The 21,836-nt window shown below is 40.1% G+C and overlaps 1 protein-coding gene across 1 annotated transcript in view; it reads right to left on the bottom strand.

Moving 5' to 3' along the window:
- Positions 1-279: 279 nt before the first annotated feature.
- The window catches only part of pdlim4 (PDZ and LIM domain 4), a 45,980-nt gene continuing 24,423 nt past the window's right edge, over positions 280-21,836 (bottom strand). The window contains exons 4-7 of the mRNA XM_042008224.1: positions 12,196-12,464; positions 10,767-10,924; positions 4,058-4,196; positions 280-2,336 (exon numbers count right to left, since the gene is read on the bottom strand). Coding sequence (XP_041864158.1) covers positions 2,132-2,336; positions 4,058-4,196; positions 10,767-10,924; positions 12,196-12,464 — 771 coding nt within the window. The 3' untranslated portion in view covers positions 280-2,131. The remainder of the gene's footprint in view (positions 2,337-4,057; positions 4,197-10,766; positions 10,925-12,195; positions 12,465-21,836) is intronic.

The following is a 21,836-nucleotide window of genomic DNA, read 5'->3' as shown; positions in this document are numbered from 1 at the left end:
AAGCATTTGAGCCAACCACGTTTTTTTTAAAAAAAGACCAACTATTCTTAAACAAGGCTCAGCTTTACAATCAGATTTACAGCCTCTCTGGTGAGTATGTTGGAGGAATTTGCTTGCAAGGCACAAATACAGCAGCCTGGTGGTCTTGCACTGCGCAGTGTGGAGAAAATGCCCTGTCAGAACTAGGATGTAAAACTAAGACAAATTGAGGCCCTTGTGTTTTGGGGAATGTTTGTGGAAAATTCTGCATGTTCAGACCAAAGAATGCGAACAATGACATCATGGCAATGCATCTCTCATTTTATTTAGAACCTAGAAAAAAAAGCAAATAAGAAAATCCAGAATGATATCAGGTGTGGGCAGAACAATAAGTTAAAAAATATGAAACGATTATCTGTGTAAAAAAAAAGTTCTAAGACAAGATGCAGAGGCAAGTGAATGACATGTTATACTGATTAAAGCAACAATATGTACAAAACCAAAAGGCAAAATGTGGAAATGTTAAAATTTTCACAAAATTTACAAGATTACTAGTATAACTGGCACACCATCAGCAACTCATCACCATCCAAAACATGGAAAAAAAAATAATAATAGGTTTCACTACTGCAAAATTCACTCGTCAAATTTTAAAAGTAGTTTCGTTAGAAATATTTCTAAAATGAAGAATAACATCACTCTTCTCCATCCAGTCTTTTCTTCTATTCACAATAGCTTCAGTAAGACTGATGGCCACAAAATGACACACTTTTTTCAGTGAGGAGAGGAAATTACATCCAACTCATTTCTCTTTCTTCCCCCTCCTCACATGCTCCCCCTTCTCTCAGAGGAAATGTAGAAATATATTTCATTCATTGCTTAACGGCCTTGGCTGTGACCAGACACATGAATTCAATACAGACAGGGAATAAAAAAAAAATATACATACTTCCAATTCTGTCTTTTTCTCTCTTCCACTGGGAGACTAAACCAAAGCTATGTAGTGGGTCCAAAAAACGGAAACTGAGTGAGTATTACTCCCACATGTTGTAGGCTGTGGAGTACCGCTTTACAACTTGTACAGTTTTCTGTCTGAAATGTGAAAAGCCATCTTTAAAAGTCCCAGTGTTTGTTATTTTTCAGTACAAGAGCTAAAATCTCTGATGACCGTGTGACGATCAGCAGTTTCCTTCAGATCCTCTGCATCTCTTTTTAAAATTTAACCCCTCCACGCACTAAGCTACAATACTTAATCTTAATTTAAATTCACTAGTTCTTCTTAAGTTTCTCTTCCATAAACAAGGGTTTGCATAACTGTTAAAGTTCTTAAAATTTAGTCCCCAACCTACTGAAACCCACCCAGACACTTACTGCTAACATATTGTTAGACGGATGTAAAGCAGACAGAAATACTGACAAACTGAATTTTCCCCAGTTTAAACTGCATGAAATTAGTGATGCAGACTTTACAAACAATTAGTATGAGAACAGACTGTAATTAACATGACTTTGCAAAATGAATGCTGGTATTTGTAGTTTACTGCCATTATAAAAGCTACATTCGAAATTAGTCCCAACAGGTTCAATAACACACCCCTCTGCACACACACCAATCATCAATTTAAAGGCTTGAGTTGGACGTCAGACACTGTCGAAGCGACTGCAAAGAAGACAGCTGGAGTAGTCGTTAACATCTCACCTATTTTTCTTCTGATTTTTGCTGCAAGCTCTGGTCTCTGCTACTAAAACTAAGTTAAATGTGAGTGTGACCTTTAACTGGTTTAGTATTTTTCTTGTATGTAGAGTTGAATTTTAACCCTAATGGATGCGAGATGCCATTTTTCAGATTGGGAAATGTTAAATATGCACAGCTTTTATATATATATTTTTTAAGGCGTTTGGAGTTTAGGGAGACTCGTCAGCCCTGAGTTGCAATCTGGCAACAAATTTCAAAATGCTCCATATACCAAGTCTATCACTGCAGAAGAGCTGATCTGGGATCACTGAAAATTCATCCCACCTTCCCAAAAGAAGAAAATGATCCAAGATCAGCAGTCCTACTTGACAGATCCTGATCAGTGCTGGCTAAGATACTCAGTAGCCCTATTCTAAAATAGTTTGGTTATATTACAATAATGTCAGTCTCTTCATCTCAGACTAACTCCACCTTGGAGTTGGGGTACACAGCAACAACATCGTAGCCCTCTGGAGGTTGGACGCGAGCCTTGGCATGGGTCTCACAGTAGAGATTGTCCTCGATGAAGAAGTAACCCCTTTGCTTGAGGTTGATGCCGCAGTCGTCACATATGAAGCAGTCAGGATGGTAGAGCTTGTCCCGGGCCTTTACAATGGTGCCTCTGCACAGAGAGAGGAAAGGAAACGGAGTTGAGATAGCGATATGAGGAATGAGAGCTGATGCTACTGTTAGTGAATGCACATTAGGAAGAAAAAGTTTACAAAGGTTTCCTAAAAGTTTTGTGCATGCAGAACAAATAGGAAGAAAGAAGACTGTTACTTTTTATGCAGACTGTACGGTTGTGCTTATCAGCAAACCGTGTATAACCAGTTTTTTTGTTTTCTTGCTCCCTTGGCTCGTGCAGTTGCTGCATCTGTTCATGCATGAGTATATTTTAAATTACATGCACCCTTGTGGAAAAGCATAAACTGGCCTTTACCCAGTAGAAAACTACAGGGTAAACACAAAACCAGAAAGTATGTATAATGTAGTGTTTGAGCCCCTGGTTTGTGCTTATGTTGTAAAAACAGTGAAAAATAATGATTACTTAATGTTTTTTTTATTTTTAATTGGACACCTATCGTAAGCTAACAAACCAAATAACAACCAGTCTATTAAGCCTCTCTGTGTGACAACAGCAGACAGTTTCATGGTACCTATAACTCTTTCTGCTAAAGGAAACCTCCTTATATGTAGAGAACAGAGATGTTATAGAGCTGTGTTATAAAAAATGAATGGCTGATTGGAAAACACTAAGACGATAAGCAAACTGCAACATGCAGATTGCCTTAAAAAGTGTGACTATGTCCGTGCAGGTTTTAGGGGGGTGACATCATTGCAGAGGGTGGACATTAAACACTAAAAGGAGGACAGTGATGAAGTGCTTATGACTAACTCAGTTGTTTATTCAACTTTCTTTTATCTATCTAAATGAGAAATGATAATGTTTTATAGCCACTGCAACCCTGCAGGTATTTGAATGCAGCTCTTTATATGTCAACCATGAAGAAGTTTATAAAGAACTCATTCTGAGAGCGTTTTTAGCTGGAAGGAGCATGACTGTCACACCTGGGAAGTGAAAGTTGCGTATTTCTCATGCCGGGTGGCAGCGTTTTACATCACCCAGTCCCTCAGTCGCAGCAGCTGTGAAAGGCTTTAACTGTCCATTCACTCCTCCCAATAAGATTTTACTTTCAGGACTGTAGATCTGGGACCACGACCATTCAGTCATAATCCTGCTTCTTTTTTAAAACACTTTCCCCATGAAACCACACGACTTGCTGGATAAACTCTTGACACAGTGCTTCATACATGCTCAAAAGAGCCTGTAAAATACTCCCAAGGTAATAACAGGCTTATTGTGCCTTGCAAGCCCCCACAATGTTCGCTTGTTAACAAGTAAAGTAAGCTCATGACATCACCGCTTACCTGCAGCTGCTTTTATTGAGGGGGGATTACCGGTGCTTGTGGTTACTTTGGCAAAAGGTTTGTGTGTGTGTGTGTGTGTGTGTGTGTGTGTGTGTGTGTGTGGATGGTTTTTGCACTCAAGTGTTAGTGTGCTGTTTTATGTAATGAGTGATTGGGAAAAGTTGCGGAAGATGGCTATGATTTACGATTAAAATAAATTTTCTGAGATTTTATATCCTGTTGCTGCAAGTCGACGGGTGTGAGTTTATTTCTTTGACTTGGATCCGGGAAAGAACCTAGATTAAGTTTGAAATGAATTTAACAGCCATTCATTCACTATTTATATATATGTATGATCACTTAATGGTCAAATAAAATGCGATTTAAATGTCTTCTACTATTTCACTTATATAAAGACCTGTGTGTGATGCTTACACAATGCCATTAAAGCAGCGCGTGCACTGGGGTAGCTTCTGAAGACCCGACATGGGGCTGGGGATGGGGCTTCCCAGTTTTGGGATTGGTGACCTGACTGGAGACTTCAAGTTTCTCATTCTCTCTGTTGGTGACACACCTGTGAGTAGAAATATAACCAGAGTAAACACAAGAATCTCACAATGGTACAAAACAAAAGATCAAACACCTTAAAAGCAAGCATGCAGACTATAAATATACACTGTGATCCAAGACCATAAAGGCATTTACATGACACAAACTCCTTTTCTGCAGGCTTCAGGTAACCATTTGCTTTATGCATTTATTTTTCTGGTTGCATTTAAGGGTGAATAAATTTCGTAATTTATTGAAAAAAACTTGCAGGTTCATGGGAATGTGCAACGTGTTTGGAGGAAATTCCCCCGAGTTCCAGTGAGTCAGACCTGAAAACTTTCCCAATGTGTCTGTTGGGTTTGAGGGGAAAAAAAAGAAAAAGGCTGGGATGTGACACAAGATGGATTAATGTTCTGCACACAACATTCCTGCTACCTTTGGTCTATTTAAAACTTCTGCGTCAAACTGGGCTCTTTCTTTCTCTTTCCAGCACCTTGCCCTCTTCATGACTCCTGAGTGTCTCTGCCACCATCCTGCATGCTCCATTCAAGTGTCAAATTCTGTAGAGGCATTTCCTGGTAAGAATCCATCAGTCAACCTGGCAAGGCACCAGGCAGGGAAAACATCCCATGCCCACAGAATCCAAGACTGAACCATCACACTGCAACGCTACAATCACAAGGTGAGTGTGAACGACACAGTAATTTGTTATCACCTTTATCTGACTGGCAACAGCTACTGGACGCACCTTCTATTAACTTTAAACATAAATGTTATAGATTTCTGACAACTTACAAAATTACATATAAGTGATGGACGGCGATGATCGTTGTGGTGTTAGACACAGGTAACAGCTTTCCCATGCTTTAACAGGAACTATCAGCTTGGAGCATCAAGTGCTTCGTTTTGCCTGACAGGAAAGTATGAGAGTAGCATACTTTATCCCGGATGTCAGGTGGAGTCCAGTGGTTTCCAAGAGCAGCAGGCCAGATCACACAGCACAACTGCAAACTGCACTATATGATCTCCCTTCACTGATGGTGTGCCAGCGGAGGATAATCAGGCCAACTACGCCTTCCACTACACAGTATAATTACCTTGTTTCTGGCATCTGCCTCAAAGCACTCTTTATCCCTCAGTAACAGTTATCATGTGACTGATCCATGCTCTGTTTAAGAGGAGGCATCAGTTTTATTCGTAGGATTAATGTCTCTACCACCTATTGATTCGCTGAAGGAAAACATTTAATGTAAAACACTCTTGTGGCCTTCTACCAGAGAGGAAAGCTGACTCACGAATGTCTTTCATTTGCATAATTGAGCATTATTTTATAGCTGCACACACAGAACCATCATATTTAAAAGGAACCGTTGTAAACAAAGATATTTAGTTAAGTTGGCTGTTTGCAACACACATCTCTCCTGATGTAATAAACATGTTTTATACTGCATGGCCACAAAAAAACAAAAAAGAAAGAAAAAGTTGCCTCCCGGATTTAACTAAGCAAATAGGTACGAGCTTCCAATTGGATAATTACTACATGGGTCATTATCTTTCAGCTGGCAACAAGTTAATTAACCCCAACTGATGCAATGAGTAGTTTCTCACTTTTTTCAACAACCATGTGGAAAGACACATCCCTCGATCGTGGAAAAGATGTTATTCTGTTTGAGAAGGGTCAAATCATTGACAGCAAGCAGAGCAAACATCTAAGGAGATGCAGAAACTACTAAAATTGGGTTAAGAACTGTCCAATGCATTATTAAATACTGGAAATATAGTGGAGAACATCATCTTCCAGGAAGAAATTTGGTCAGGAAAAAACCCTGAATGGTTGTCATCAGCTTTCACTTAAACTGTTGGTGAAATCAAATCAAAGAAAAACAGTAGAACTTAGGTCCATGTTTAATAGTGATGGTAAGAGCATTTTGACACACAATGTGAAGCAATCTTAAAGGATTGGTACTGAACAGCTGTGTAGTTAGAAGAAAACCACTAATCAGCGAGGCTAACTGGAGAAAACATCTTCAGTTTGCCAGGAAGCATAAAGATTGGACTCGGGAGCAATGGAGGAAGGTCATGTGGTCTGATAAGTCCAGATTCACCCTGTTCCAGAGTATTTTCTGACTTTAAAAATATGTTTTTCTGACTCATTTTGTTGACAGTGACATTTATTACAGACATTCCTGGAGCCATCGTTGCCCTGCAGCAGGGGTGGCCAACGTCGGTCCTCGAGAGCCACAATCCTGCAGGTTTTCCAAATTTCCCTGCTTCAACACACCTGACTTAAACTAATGAGTCATTGTGCAGATCCTTATAGGCTGTTGGATCCATTTAATTTGAGTCAGGTGTGCTGGAGCAGGGAAATTTGGAAAACCTGCAGGATTGTGGCTCTCGAGGGCCGACGTTGGCCACCCCTGCCCTGCAGCGTCCTGTCGCTGAGAAGCTGGAGCATTATGTTTCAGCAGAGTTTCACTTTACACACCAAATCACACGCCAGCAACTGGATAGCAACACATTGGCTGTTTTGAACACGCACCATGGCTGATTCAAAGAAACATGAGAGATTATAGAGGAAGAGAGAAAAAGAGAAGAGTCAACATAGGACTGATATTTACTGGCTAGAGAGAGCTCAGAGTTCAGGTAAGATGCAGAATGGATCACTCACTGAGAAAATCTGCCAAAGTTCAGTAGTGCCTCTTTAAATATCTCAGGATCTTGTTTGGAAGTGATGGTAGAATAAAGTGAGAGATGGACAGTTGGATGGTTGCAGTAATGGGGTCGTTGCACCAGTCTGTTACAGTGAAGAAAGAGCTGAGCCGAAAGGCAAAGCTTTCCATTCATTACTCTACCTACATCCCAACCTTCACCTTTTGTCACAACATTTGGGTGGTGACTGAAAGAATGACATCGAGGACAAAAGCAGCTGAAATGAGCTTCCTTCGGAAGTTGTCTGGGTCTCCTTCCTAAACCTGCTGCCTCAGCTAAGCGGAAGAATGAATGGATAGAATGACAAGGTGGGAATAATTCTTGCTTCATTTAGGCTACGAAAAATATATGAACAAATCTAAAAGCACTAAATTTCTGCTAAATTACATGACTCTCCAACAGACTACATGTTGTAAAGAAAAAAATGTGAATGTTTAATCTGCACAACTCCTTTCAACTAATCTCAAAGAAGAGGAAAATACAGAAAGTTTCTTAACTAAAAAAACAAAGCAGTGAGACAGACGGGGAGTGGATTCAAACCAACATCAGAGGGTAGGCGAGGTCTACAAGAAAAATGAGGAACATGAATATAACTGAGGGCAAGGTCGTGAAGCATCTTAAGATTTATCACCAGACTTGCTGTTTATTTTAGATTTCGCAGAAAACCATCAGTGATAATGTATGACCAGCTCTGGTTAACAGCTCAGCATGCAGCTGTATTTTAGCCAATGATAGAAGGTGGTTAAATGAGTCGAAAGCAATAATTATCACATTTTATAGCTTCAAGTTGAGATTTCCTCTGCTTTAGTTAAATTCACATCATTATAACTAAGAACTTGAAGGTTTTTCCAATTATAATCCATAAAGTAAACAAAACACCAGACTAAATTCTATGAAGACGAATTGTGATGATTCTTAAGTTTTAGTCTAAAGAAAGCCGCCAGCAGACAATGAAGAATTAAAGTTTCCCACTACTCGGATGACACATTTAACCCTCACTGGACATGCAAAATTGTTATGGCTTTAAATCTCACATCCTTTCATTACTGTCTTGCTCCTTATCATTTTTCTGGGAACTTCTCATTCAGGATGACAGTGTGTTTGAATGTGAATGTGACTGATGTGATGTTTATCAGAAGAGTTATAGTTATTTGGGGTAAATCCATTAAACTGCAAGAACACAACTGCTCTGCTGATGGATATCTTTGTTTATAGAGGGTGTTTTGTGTAAAAGTACACAGCTTAAAGTGCATGGGTTTGGTAAAGTTGGTGAAATGCAAAACTAGTTTTGTAAGATTTCTTACATTGAATTTATATCTTTCTGCAGCGGGAAAAGAAACTCTTTATTTTGTCACCTGGCTGGTTAATGGCTAAACCAGCCAGGTGAAACAATTTTAAGTCTTCATATCTAAAATGTAAACTATTTAGATTTCTATGAAACACAAAAAGTTTAATTAACATGTAAATGCCAGTTTTCAGACATTTAACCTAAATTATCTAAAATAATCATGTTTCATAATGTCATTTCTGGAAAATATACAAATTTCTTTGATCCATTTTCACCTTCTCTGCCTGACATTGCTAACTAGTCAGTTTGAAGTATTCATTAATCTCGTGTGAAATAAGCCCCTTCTGGTTCCCCAGACCGTTTTGTGATCCATTCTTCATTTCTGTAACTCCAAATGTTGCTGTTGGTTAATGTTTTTATGAATCTCTTGTGTGAAAGATCTCTGTGCTGAAATGTTGTATTGCTGCAATACTGCCTTAAACAACTCCACTTACAAGCAGTATTTTAACAGTCACTCCGCCCTTATTTCATCCACATTGCTATCAAATTGTTGCAAAGCCAGTGGAATTCTGGGTAAACTGACACTCTTGTTTGCTTTAACTTTAAAAGCCCCTGAAAGTCAACATGACCCCCGCTGGGGCTTTCACCTTCAAACGAGCACTAACCACACAGATTTAAAAGCCTGGCTATGAAGCACACATTCAAAAGAATGATGATCTGACTTGAACCTGAATGTCAAACACGTTCAGCTGTCATTTTGACTTGTTGCCTTTTTATGGAGCCATTTAAAAACAACAGCGAAGACATGCAACATCCCCCACCAGATTCCTCATTCTCACGCAGATTAAATTACACCAACAAAGAGACATGTAGCTTTTAAAATGATCCCAATGTAAACTTGAGGTGTCTCTCCGTCTCATCAAGGGCTTACAGTGTCAATCAACCTGCCAGTCTCCTGAGCTAAAGACAACTGACGGCAGACAATAGAGGTCACTTTTAATCTCTCCAGTCTATCAGTCGTGTTGCAGTTTCTCCCTCCAGCCGGCTTCAGCCGTCATTAACGTCTATCTCTCTCTTCAGCTCTTCTTTCGTTTCTTGTCTTATTAAGTGTTATGAAAAGTGATAAACTGAAGGATCTGTGTGGTTTGGCTATGCTCCAGACCTCACTGCAGGAGCAGTTTGCATTGTTCCTCCTGCAGGGAATCATCTTGTCAGTTCTCACATCAAAGGAAAAGTCATAACCAAGATAACCAATCATCTGGTACTGGGAAAGAAAATCAGGAAAATTTTAAAAACAAACAAACAAAACAAACTTCCTCCATTTGAATCTTTTTTTTTTAGATGGTATATACATAACAACTCAAACAGCTCCATTATCTTTATGTATTGGTCAGTTGTATAGTGTTTCTGTTGAGCTCTTTTTGGCAAGAGATAATGTTTAAAACTAACTTATCTAACTGTAGGAGGAGACATCGGCAACTGCCCCCACTTCCAAAATCTTAAAAGCCAACATGATAAGCGAATGTTGACCTGTTGCAAGCGTGTGGGTAGGGTTTAATGTGCTAATCACAGCTCCATACTCGACAGACCACATTCATGCACAAAGAGGAGGACGGTTCCGATTCAAGGATAGCTTTCTACTCTGGGATAGTATTCTGCTGGATTAGCTCACACACTGTTTTCCCACATTTACCTCATTTGATTTAAAATGAGCAAATAATAAATAAATATAGTAAAATGATTCCCCAGGATGATAGAGTAAGATCTAAAATATATATGTTTTTACATTATAGGGTTAGAAAAACCTGAATCCTTAATGATTTGTGCAACTTGTCCACTTCTGACTGAAAGTGCCAACATTTTCCTCACATGTACCTCTACTTAAACTTTTACCCTGCTTCAGCAGCAAAAACAAGGAAACCTGAAGAGAAGGCTTTAGTTCCAGGGATTAGCCTCCTCTGCTGCTGTCAGCATCACATGACTTCTCCTCAAACGCTGAGATGCCAAGTAGTCAGACAGGAAAGCCATATTTCTCACTTTATTGTCTTTGTGAGGCTGCTTTTGCATTAAACTGCCTTACCAAAACTTCCCTCCCCTGCACGCTCATCCGTACGCAAGCTATTTTAAAGCACTTCATCTTTCTCCTGCTTCCTTTTGTCTCAGTTTTTCCTCTCTGTTTAAGTCTCTCCAACACTCGTCCTAGCTGTCCTTTGAACCTCACTGTGTTTTTCTATAAAAGGAAAAGTATGCTGGTAAGACAGTGGAGCTCGTAACAGTTAGAGAACAGACTGCCTGAACTGGACTCACAAGCTTTTCTGCATATGAAGAAATATTTATCCTGAAATCTTAACTGTTTACAATGTGAGAACTGCATGGGTGCACATGAGCATATTCAAGAATTCACTGTTAAACCCTAAACTTAGAGGACAAAAACTTTAACAACCATGATCTGCACTATTTTCTGACTTGTTATTCATAAAGCAATAAAATGAGAAAACATCAAGTTAATTAATCATTTCCAGAATTATAAACAGTTTGTGCCTTTGCAGCCGTTAATTTTCACATAATGTGGATTACATTTATAGTATAAATCCCCACCTCCATCCTCAGCCTCCAGGATTTCCTGCAGGTACTTGAAGGAGCCAGACTGTTTGGGCTCAGTGACCGGCTCCTCATAGTCCTGCAGCATCTTGTAGACATCTGACTGTGGGTCAAAGCCATTACGGCCCACGGGGGACTGTGTGGGAGGCTCTGGACTGCAGAGCACAAAAAAGGACAGTCAGTTTTACTGCAGATCAGTCTGTAGTACACACGAGATGGATTTGTCTTACGTTGAATAGAAGTGTTGGATGCACAGAAGGGGAATAGAGGTGTATACATGTAATTCCACAAGCATAAAGTCTTAATCAAAGCTACTTCACAACGTGACTCTACATGCTCATCCATCCATCAAATTATTTTCAACCCGGATTGGAAGCTTATCCCTTTCATTTGGCAGGTTTAAACTTTCAAACTTTGGAAGGATAAAGACTGGAGCTGCTGACAGATATGTTCAAATTTGGACACACTTAACAGCACATTTGTCTTCAAACTCCACTCCAGGAGTCAGTGTGTGCTACTACTACAGTAAAAGTGTGGCTGAGTGTGAAGCAGTGTGAAGTAGCAGTAATGAGTGTTTGAGGGGAAAATGAGTGACAGCAGGCAATAAAAAGTGTTAAAATTGTGTTTAACTACGTTTTTGTGCATGCTTCCAGGCCTAGTAAGGATTAACAGTCTAGTCCAGGGGAACTCCGGGAATGCCGGAAAAGATGTTCATCGGGAGAGTCGGCACACTTATTTACTGCCCGCTGGAGGGGATGCAAAAAACAAATGACTTTTCCAGTCTACATGGCTATCTGTGCAGGTGTGTCAGGAGGCATCCAACATGTATGTGTGTGTGTCTGCATCTGTTAAAAATGTTCTCTTAGGAGTAAGTACATGTACACACACCGACATCTGCAAAGTGTGATGTACTGCAGCTCTGTTTTGAAATAAAATCATACCTGGTGAGGTTTTAACAACAGAGAGTTTGATGGATTTTAGAACTTCCAGAGTCACTGGAGACATACTACTATTTCCTTGTGTAATTTTCTCACAGCACTGGTGTGCAATGGGGCTGATCTGGGAAACTCACGGAGAGATATTTTGAAAGTCGGTAAGCCTCAGCAATCTCTAGAGCTAAAAGCTACAGCGTATGGTTCACTGTAGTCTGTTTTTCCAGGTTTACAGCGAAAAAAAGCTGTGTTTTATATGGAGACGAACATAACAAAAGCTTTTTGTCACAGTGTCTAATAAACATCAGTCTAATTCTCTTCTGCTTTGTTGAAGTTGGTTAAAGTCTTTTGGTGAAGAAGAAAAAAAACTGAAAACAGTCATCCTCACAACAGGTAAATATTAATCCACCTATCCTGACAACCGTCTAACTTTTGGTCAAGTGTAGGTCTTGTTTATTTTTTCAATCCAGTCTTTACAGCTTTGGTCATCTCACCTGTGTGTGGCGCTGAGGCTGAGACCTCCCATCTTGCTCGGCAGAGATCTGTCTCCGTTGCTGCCATTGTGGGTGTAAAGCCCTGCTGGGTTGTTGTACTGAGCTTGATGCCCGGTTCCATTCCCGTATCCGTAGCTATGGCCGTTGTTGGGTCTGGAGTGTCCGTTATTCAGGTAAGTAGGCTGAGGAGCTTGAGGAGACTGAAGTTCAGGCGTGTACGAAGGCTTACGGCTGTTACTGCCGTACCCGCTGGTGATGGGACGGAAATTCTAGGAAAATAAATAAATAAAAAGACAAGTTTAAGCTAAATCTGACTTTTGAAGTTGAAATGTCTCCACGTTGTTGGTAAGGGGTGATGGGTCTGTTGCAGCAGGAGGGGACTGTTGTGTTTTGGCTCAGTAAGAAAGACAGCAGGAGTTAGTAAACAATCATGGTGGTGTCCTGACTTAGAAAACCACAGATGTTCAGAGACAGAAAGAATGAGGCTCATTCCTGCTTTTCCCTCTTTAATACCAGGGCTTATTAAGAAAGAGCTTACATTAGATTTCCAGCAGATGTTTCTGTCAAAACAAACTTACTTGTGTGGGCTAAACATTCTCATTCTTACCTGGCTACTACTTTGAACAGAGAAGTTTATAGTTACTGACAGAGCTCAGACACTGGATACAGAATTTTTAGGCTTTTGCTGGAACTGTATGGAAGAATCTGCAGGAAAGATGAGTTAAACACATACATTACTCCACTGTATGCTCAGTAAATAAGAGTATCTGTGATGGGGTCAACACCCTCTTCGTGCATCTGCAGAAATGGTACGGAGACATCATCGAGACGCTCTGTGTTTACTGCAACACTGCAGAGATAACGCTCCCCAGCAGCCTGGTTCAGCTGTCTCAGAGACTGAACTGCACAGATAAAGTTTTATTGCACCGCTTTCGCTGATGTCACCACTTCTGATAGTGTTTAAGGGGTTTGAATTTCAGACATAGCCAATAGTTTTGAATGACTGAACAGGGCTGCACATTATCATTGCTTCAGACTATAAACATTTCAGCTGAGATAGAGCAGCTTGTTTACAAGTTCAGCCAGTGCAGCAGGATGGGAGACAGACTTTTGTAGATATGAGCCACTGGACTGAGTGTGTGTGTGTGTATTTTGGGCTAGTTTATAGTGCCGTAGCCGCAGGTGGTGGAGGTTCACAGCCTCTTTAGGCAGGACCCCTGTCATTTCAGCTGATGGATCTGCTGGATGTCATACTGTCCTCAGCCCTTGCCTGGACCACACACACTCACACACAGACAGGTCTTCCTTAATCAGCACTTTTGAATGTGTTTGACTCTTCTTAACACAAGCAAGCCCACATCTTGGAATTGGAAAAAGTGCTCCATCATTGACCTGCATACTGTTGTTAAAACAAACAACTTTCAAAAAGAAGTATAAAACCACCTACTGTCTCCCCCAACACCTCTGACCATAAAGATGGATGAACTCAGAAACAACTAGCAGATAGCCTTTCATGTTCAAAGCTAATGTTATCAGACAAGTTAAAACCAGATTCCCACAAAAGAATAAAACAGGCCCAACCAGATTCCACTAATCTTTAGTCGTCTTTGCACAAACGGTCGACCTCGAGGGAATTTTTTACAGTTTAACTCAACCTGCATGTTTTGTAAATCATAAAAAACATGAGCAAGAATAGTTTTATTTTAAAAGTGAGGCGGGTGAAGAAAGAGGAAATCTAAAATTAAAATCACATTCAATTTAAATTGGACAAAACTGATAACATTTATTGAGGTCAGCTGAAAAATCTGGCCCTGCCATTGGTTTTGGGATGCCCACCAGAACATTCTTTATGATCAACTCATTACTTACAATCTCTCCTTTCTTCCTGAACACCTCCCTCCTTTCAGAACATTTTATAACATCTTTAACATCTATATATATAACATCTTTTTATATAACTTTAATTTCACATGATTTTTTTCTCCTCCGTCTGCTGCCTTCAAGTGCTGCTGTATTTCGTCCCTTAATTCCTGTTAGATCTTTTAATTTCCTGAGAACATACCCATAACTGAGGGAGAAATTCTGCAAAAACAAATTACTGCCTATACATGACTTTGTAGTTCTTAGCATTCATTTCTCATATCTAGACAAGAGCTTAATCTTCCGATAACAATCAGAACAATAACTGACGCCATCAGACAAGCTCATTCATGCCTGTGCTCACAGAATAACAACAACTACTGCAGGGAAATCTGTGGCAAGTGATTCTGTTACACAATCCTGCTGCAGATTGATACCACCTCACAATTACAGATACAATCTATACAAACATAACAAGAAAGAATCAGATAATCCTTGGTTAACATATCAAGTGAAGTATATAAAAGAGAGACAAAGAACCTCGAAAATGACCAAGAAAGATTAATAAAAGAAATTCTGCTTGTATAATCCTTATAAATTCTTCACAGATAAGCAGCAACATTTGACGTATTGTATCCTTCTGACCTTGTAATGGAAAGAAGAGGCGGAAAAGGTGGAAGTCTTTTCATTAAGTTTAAGAGCAGTCCTGTGGCGAAGAAGCACCAGTTATGTTTATACATTAAAGACTTGAAGGAACATCAATGTCATTGCAAAAAAAGTTGTAAGCTTTTATGTCGGTTTGAAAAGTTTAATGCAAAACATAATTAACTTTGGAGATGTGCAAACAGAGATAGTGACCAGCCCAGATGTCCCTGGCCCATTTCTGTTGAATAAAGCTGCTGGCAGCAAAATATATCACCTGTTCTCCCTAAATAATACTGTTTTGTTAAGAATAGTTGTAATAGTTTGACTAGAAGAAGGAAAGAAATGTAGGAGAGCACATTCTGCAACATTACAGTAAATCCACTGAGCTACATACAACCAGTACCATGGCCACAAGAATTCCAACATGTAAGACTTATGAAACAGAGCAATTATTTATATCTTCACTGCCCTTTTCCTAAAACTGTACACACATAAAAATGCCCAAAACCTAAAAAAAAATATCTTGTGTGTAGTCAGAAGCACATACATGTAGGTTTTTACCAGTTTTCACCCTTACACACCTGTCTGAGATGCTGTGACCATCTGTTTTGAGTGAGCTTAATCCCCCCTCCCCACCACCACCGACACTCTTTCTGCTCTGGCTGTGCATGTCTGCTCCGCAGACAATTGCTTTAAATGGATGGTAGATTTATAAGGCAGCACATCTGGTGCTCACCTTATAAAAATGCCAGTTTGGTAACATTCAGGTTCTGTAAGGGCTTTCAAGTTTCTGTAACGGTGCAGTGGTTCATTTTCTTTAAATTGCACTAATCAGTTTTGAGCCAACTGCCTCGTTAAAAAGATTTATTCTTCCATTTCATGACTGGACCGCATGGCTTAATGGGTTTTTTTGTGTTAAGGTGACAGTCACCTAAATGAAAGTGAAAACCTGATCACCCCAAGTAACCTAATGTTGTTTCCTAATGTGGTCAAAACAGTTGAAAATTAATAAGGAGCAACTAAAATCAGCTCAACATAACAACATAACAAGTGGTGTGTTTAAAGTATGCTCTCATTACTCTCTCTTGAGAATGAATACACTTTCATTTTCTCCTGCATCTTGACTGCATTCCTATCGGCTCAGAGGAAGAAAAGCTAAAGGACTGATGTAGAAATGAGGAAAAGAGCCAATAGCAGCAACAATTTATGAGAACCAGAATTGTCTATCACTCATAAATCCAGACAGCCATCTACTTTCACTGACCTGCTCTTCTGTGGTAGCCAAGCATGGCTCAGGAAGACTGGCAATGTATGAGAGAATGTATTTGTCATTGTACATATGTGGATTCACCTTTATTTGCACTTTTTCCCCCAGATCTGGGTTTTTAACATCAGTGTTTTTAACTGAGATGTATGGAGGTTCTCCTTTCATTAACCTGACTTAAAGTTATTCTGACTGATAAGTACTTGAGTGGGAGACGACAGTACCTCAGTCCACAACTATAATTTGGCCAAAAAGCGGTAGACAGATGAGGGGAGGAAGGGTTGCGGAGGGGAGGAAAAGGTGGAGGACCTTAATTGAAATCATATGTCAGTCTTTAACTGAGGACTGAGACCTCAGCCTGTTTGCCTCACCAGACACACATACAAGCTCATGATAATACACTCACACATGCACACCACTTCCTCCTCTGCAGCATGGTTTAATCCCTCTGGACATTCAAAATTAAGCTTTTCACATGGTGCTCTGCACCACTAACCAAACACAAACCAGCTCTTTACAGTTGCCTAGGGCCTGGCTCTGGGTGCCTCGCTGGGAGCAAAGACAGACGGGCCAGAGAGGAGGTGGCAGAGGGCAAAAGTGGACTGCTGGTGTTGTGGGGGGAGGTTAAAGCAGATGAATGTTGGGCTCTAGTGCATGAAAAATGTATTTTGACCAGTTTCTACTATGAAATTAATCACACTTCCACACTGATGTGAAGTACACACCGAGCAGGACCTTTTTAGGTGCGAAGCAATAATTAGGCATCTGTAGAAAATATTTGTGGATAGCTTTTATTTTTAACTGCTGCATGATAAAAACGTTGTGGTATAGCCATTAATAATAACCTGGCTTATTTTACTGTTAGCAATAATACATAAAACACTTTTTATAAAAAAAAAACTGACAGTTTAGTTATTTTAAAATATACATTTTCACTTTGTAAAAATGTTAATGTTTTTGTATGTTACCAAGCAGTTATGCTGGTTTCTAAAAGGCCAAAAATTCTCCTTCATTCACTGAATTTCTGTTTTATTATTGCTTGAAAAACACTTTAAGAGATGTTCTACCAGACTTTCTATCACCATGTTCCCTCCAAGCAGAGATCTGGTCTGGTCTTGACTTTAGAAAATGGTTAACCATTGGCTGTAGGTAAATATGATGCTGTACTGTATTTGTCATGATCATGGGCTGTGTTTATGTCATGATCATGTATGTCGTTTTTTAGTTATGTTTTTGGTTTATAGTTCTGGTTTTTGTCATGTTTAGTTTCTACTTTAAGATCATGGTTTTGGTTGTGGGTTTTGTCATATTAAGGTAGTTTTTCCCTCATGTGCTCTGTTTCTGTTCCTGGCTCATTAACTCACCTGGTTTGATTTTGATTCACTTCACCTGTTTTCAATTTGTTCCTCTGTGTATATATACCCCATAGTTTTCAGATTGCCCTTGTCAGATCCTTATGTGGTATACTCCCTGTCATGTGTGGTTCCTTGCCTTGGATCTTGGCAATAAACCATTTTACCTGCACCGATCCTGCCTGACTGTCTGCATTTGGGTCCTCACTTCCGCCACCACACGTTACAGTATTATGTTGTTCCTTCTATAGACAAGCTGCTCAATGACAGGAATTATCACTTAGTCAGATGAAATGTCAAAATAAACAGAACAGTATCAGAAAAAGTATTAAACACACGGAAATCTTCTAGAGTTGATTGAGCCTGAACAGGTGCAACCTCTGAGCCGTGCTTGAGTGAGTCTGACAACCAAGCAGAGCAGGAAATGCTCCTTAAAGAAACCCAGAGACCGATTTGGAGATTTCTGGGGGTTAGTGGCTGATTTGTGAACACAAACAACTAAATAAGAGGGGTCGCAGCTCTGTGATCTACAAGGTTAAAGCCTAAATGGTTTGCTGGAGTTTGATTTCAACCTTTGGATAACAGTATACAGTCAGAGGTTTTAAGCTGAACATTTTAATGAGTTTTCCCAAGTATAAACACACATCTTTTACAACTTTGAACTCTGTTGTTCTTAAAAGACAACTGTTTCCTAATGACCGATGCTGGAAAACGACTGCCTTGTTCCATTCATAAAACAAATATGTGTCACGCACACATTTTGTTTTAAAAGTAAAATTCAGTTTCAAGCCAAGAAGAATTATGGTCTACAAGTCATGCAAGGACTCCATCTGTCAGCTCCTATTAATGTTAGTTTGGAGAATTCGCATTCAGTTGCCAACTCCTGGGTCCAGACTGGAAGTTTCGAGTGACGTCCAATCCAGACCTCTCAGCTTCCGCATTGTGAGGCCTTCATTCTTTCCACAGGACCACTGAGCTCAGCCAGTATAGCCATCTCTGTAATAATGGGCTGGCTGCCACAAATGGCATCTTGACACTGTGTGCCAAAGAAAATTCTGTTTGACTTGAACACTGAATGTAGACCCACTGTGTAATTTAAAGGGAAGGAATTTTTAAAAGCTGAAACGTCAGTAGCTGATGGTATTACTTTACTGGTGCACGGAAAAGTTCCAAGAAAAAAACTAACAGCCAAATGGTAAATGCAGATGTAAGGTGAGATAAACTTATGAAACTGGGAGGCATTTTCTCTTAAAGATTGTCCCTCAGTGGCATACAGAGATGTGGAAATTTGCATGTTAGTGAATTCAAGACAGCCAGTGCCCTGCACATTCACAGAATTACTTAGATTTGGCTTTATTAACTATAAACATGAAAGGACTATGACATAATTCTGCTTATAATGGGTTTATTATTTGATGCAGAAAAACCCAGAAACAATAAACAATTGTGTTGTTAAGAGGAAATACTGTTGACATTGTATGTAAATAGTTGAGAAGTAATTTAAAGTCTTAATATTGCTGCACAAAATCTGATTAAAACATTGCTGCAGCATTTTGTCACTTATTCCATTAAAGCTCCTTTATCTGATTGGTCAGCATTAGCCACTCAGCAGATATCATGCAAATGTGATTCATGTGGATGTAGATAAGTGAGGGGAGAAAAAATAGACTTCAAACATTTTGATGCTGTGCTGAAGCTTCTCAGAAAGAGGATAACTCTGGTTGGAAGTTATATTAGAGCAATATCAAGGCTTGTTTTTCCTGAGCACCAGCACCTGCTCCCAATAAGCAGAGTGTTTGCAGCGGCTTTGTAGAAAAATGCTGGACACAGCATCTTATTTTAGAATGTGCTGCAGTTTTAGTAAGGCAGCTCTGACTGGTTCAAGTGGAAAACTTCTAAAGTTTTCACCTTTGTTTCCAAGTAATCACACATATGGGCTGATTACCTGGGAAAATCGACTACCTATCCTAGCTGGATGGAATCTGTGGAGTGTGGACAGTGTGGATACTAATTGTCGCTAGTGATGATGAAACATAATTTAGAGACAACAATTTGTGTTAAAATTAAGATTGGCAGGCTTTTCTGTATATGTATGAGCATACTCTATTTCTATATAAGCATACAGATGCTCTGCAGGGCTCAGTCTTACAACTAGTTGTGTTTTGTGGATGTTACTGCCAACCCTGTAAAAGAAAAATCAAAGACATCATCCCTTGTTTAACCTGAAGTAGGCTCCTAAGATGATACTCCTCCAATGATGATATTTCTCCTATACAACTACGGCTGTCAGAATGGTTGACAATAAGAGCATAAGCAAAGAATATTTCTTGTCAAATATTGTTGCCATAGAAAATAAGAAAGCCCTGCTTCAGCACTCTTTTTTGATGAATTTAAGAAGGAAATCCTCTCAAGTCTCTGCCAACTCCAAGTCACTTAAGGATCAGAAAACACCCCAAAACATATCATATCCTCTAAGAAAAAACTCTTTTCAAAGTAACACATGCAATTTACCCTGGCCTGCTTAGTACATCTTATCATTGCTTCATCATTACCACCTCTCTTTATTACAACTGTTCTTTTTCAGGAAGCTGTGTATGATGTCCGGTAACCAGCAGTCATCCTTGCCAAGAATGAGCAAATTTCCTTGCAAACACATCATACGCTTATTGAATTTCCCATACTACTAAAAGCAACAATCTACACATCTCTACAGTAACAGTCATATCACACAACAACATTCAGTCATATGATTGCTTGGTGTATGGCCAAAAATACAGCATTTCCTCTTAGACTTTTATGAGAATCTCCCTTGTTCCCAAGGTGAAAGGAAACACCTCATAGCTTCCATGTCTCACTTCCTGCTCAGTAGCAAATTCCCACAAGTCAGACTGGAATTTCCAACTTAGCCGGTTGGTTAAATAAAGGAAAGCACTAAAAGATGCTGATTAAAGTGCATTGCTTCAGCATGAATCCTGATGGTGCAGGTCAGGTGACATGGTGAATGTAAGGCTCAATGGACAGACAAGTTCCTTTGAGTCTTTGCAAGCACAGCCAGTAACAGCACTGTCAATCACATCCTGCAATTTGATTCAGTTAATTTCAAATAATACTGTCCAAACTGGCTCATAACTCAAGAAAGTATGGGCCAAATGTATCGCATCACACTGTTTGTGATGTGGCCGAGGCCATGGCGCATATACGGTTTTCACAATATCCCAGGAACAATCATTCATTGTGATATGTTCAAGCTGCATCTGAAAACAGCAGGAAACAAGGAAAAAGAGAGCTCTGCGCTCTTTTATGTAACCCCAGGGAGCGGATGTTTCCCCTGTTCATGCTAAGAAGAATCCATCTGAGCGTGACGCTGAAGTGGCCCTGACTTGGTGGTTTCCAGCTGCCCGTGTTCACTTTGTTAAATGAGACGCCAGAGAGCATTTTTAGACTTCAGTGAAAGAGAAAGGAAGGACTGGATAAGATGTTACAGACAGGAGAGAGGAGAGGATTTGTTGCACTTATATTACCCACATGAAAAGCCTTTTCTGTCATGCTTGTCTTTGTTTGCAGAAACTGTTGTATTTGACAAACCTGTTTACTCAGGTTTGGTATTTTCTCGTACTACAAAGAGTGCAAAGAGTGCATGGAATCCAGATTCTGGTAGACGGTGGGCCACAATCTCTGACACTGTCCTCACCACCCGGGTTAAGTTCCTCGTGTCCTGTGCTGTGCAGCTGCCATACTACACCGTCACATTGAGACACAGGATCCTCTCAATGGTGGCTCTGTAAAAGTACATGAGCAGCTGAGAAGAGAGTCTGTTCGCTTCAACTTCCTGAGAAAGAAGAGCCTTTGCTGGGAGTTCTTCACCAGGTGTGAAATGTTCACAGTCCAGGAGAGGTTAGAGGAAATGCGGATGCCCAGGAACTTATTGCTGTCCACACGCTCCAATGCTTCTCTGTGTATGCAAAGAGGAGCGTGATTAGTCTTCCTGGACCTCCTGTAATCTACTATGACCTCCCCTGTCGTGTTGGTTTTAGGGACTAGGTTGTTATTGGAACACCATTTTGTGAGACTCTGGAACTCTTCTCTGTAGTGGGTCTCATCATTGTTGGAATGAGACCCACAATGGTGGGCTAAGCTAAGTCCACAAATAGCACCCTAACATAGGTGTTGCTGACAGGGGAGTCAGGGCCATGTTAAGTGCTATCGAGACAGCATCCTCTGTAGAACGGTTCTCCCTGCAGGCAAATTGCAGGCTGTCCAGGCCGGCAGGGATGGCATATTTGATGTGCTTTAGGAGGATCCGCTCGAAACACTTCATGATGATGATGACTGGGGTAAGAGCGAGGGGGCAGTAATCACTGAGGCAATAATGGTTGTTTTTTGGGCACAGGCATAATGATGGAGGACTTCAGGCAGACAGGAACTGTGGAAAGCTGCAGAGACAGGTTGAAGATGTCCAGAAAAACTTTTGCCAGTTGGCCCAGTCTGTGTGCTCAAAGCAGTCCTATAAGGTTGAGGAG

Source organism: Melanotaenia boesemani, chromosome 15 (assembly GCF_017639745.1).
Source record: "Melanotaenia boesemani isolate fMelBoe1 chromosome 15, fMelBoe1.pri, whole genome shotgun sequence".
In the NCBI taxonomy this organism is placed as follows: Eukaryota; Metazoa; Chordata; class Actinopteri; order Atheriniformes; family Melanotaeniidae; genus Melanotaenia; species Melanotaenia boesemani.
Note: the sequence above shows the minus strand (reverse complement) of the source record. Positions and strands in the feature narration are given on the sequence as shown.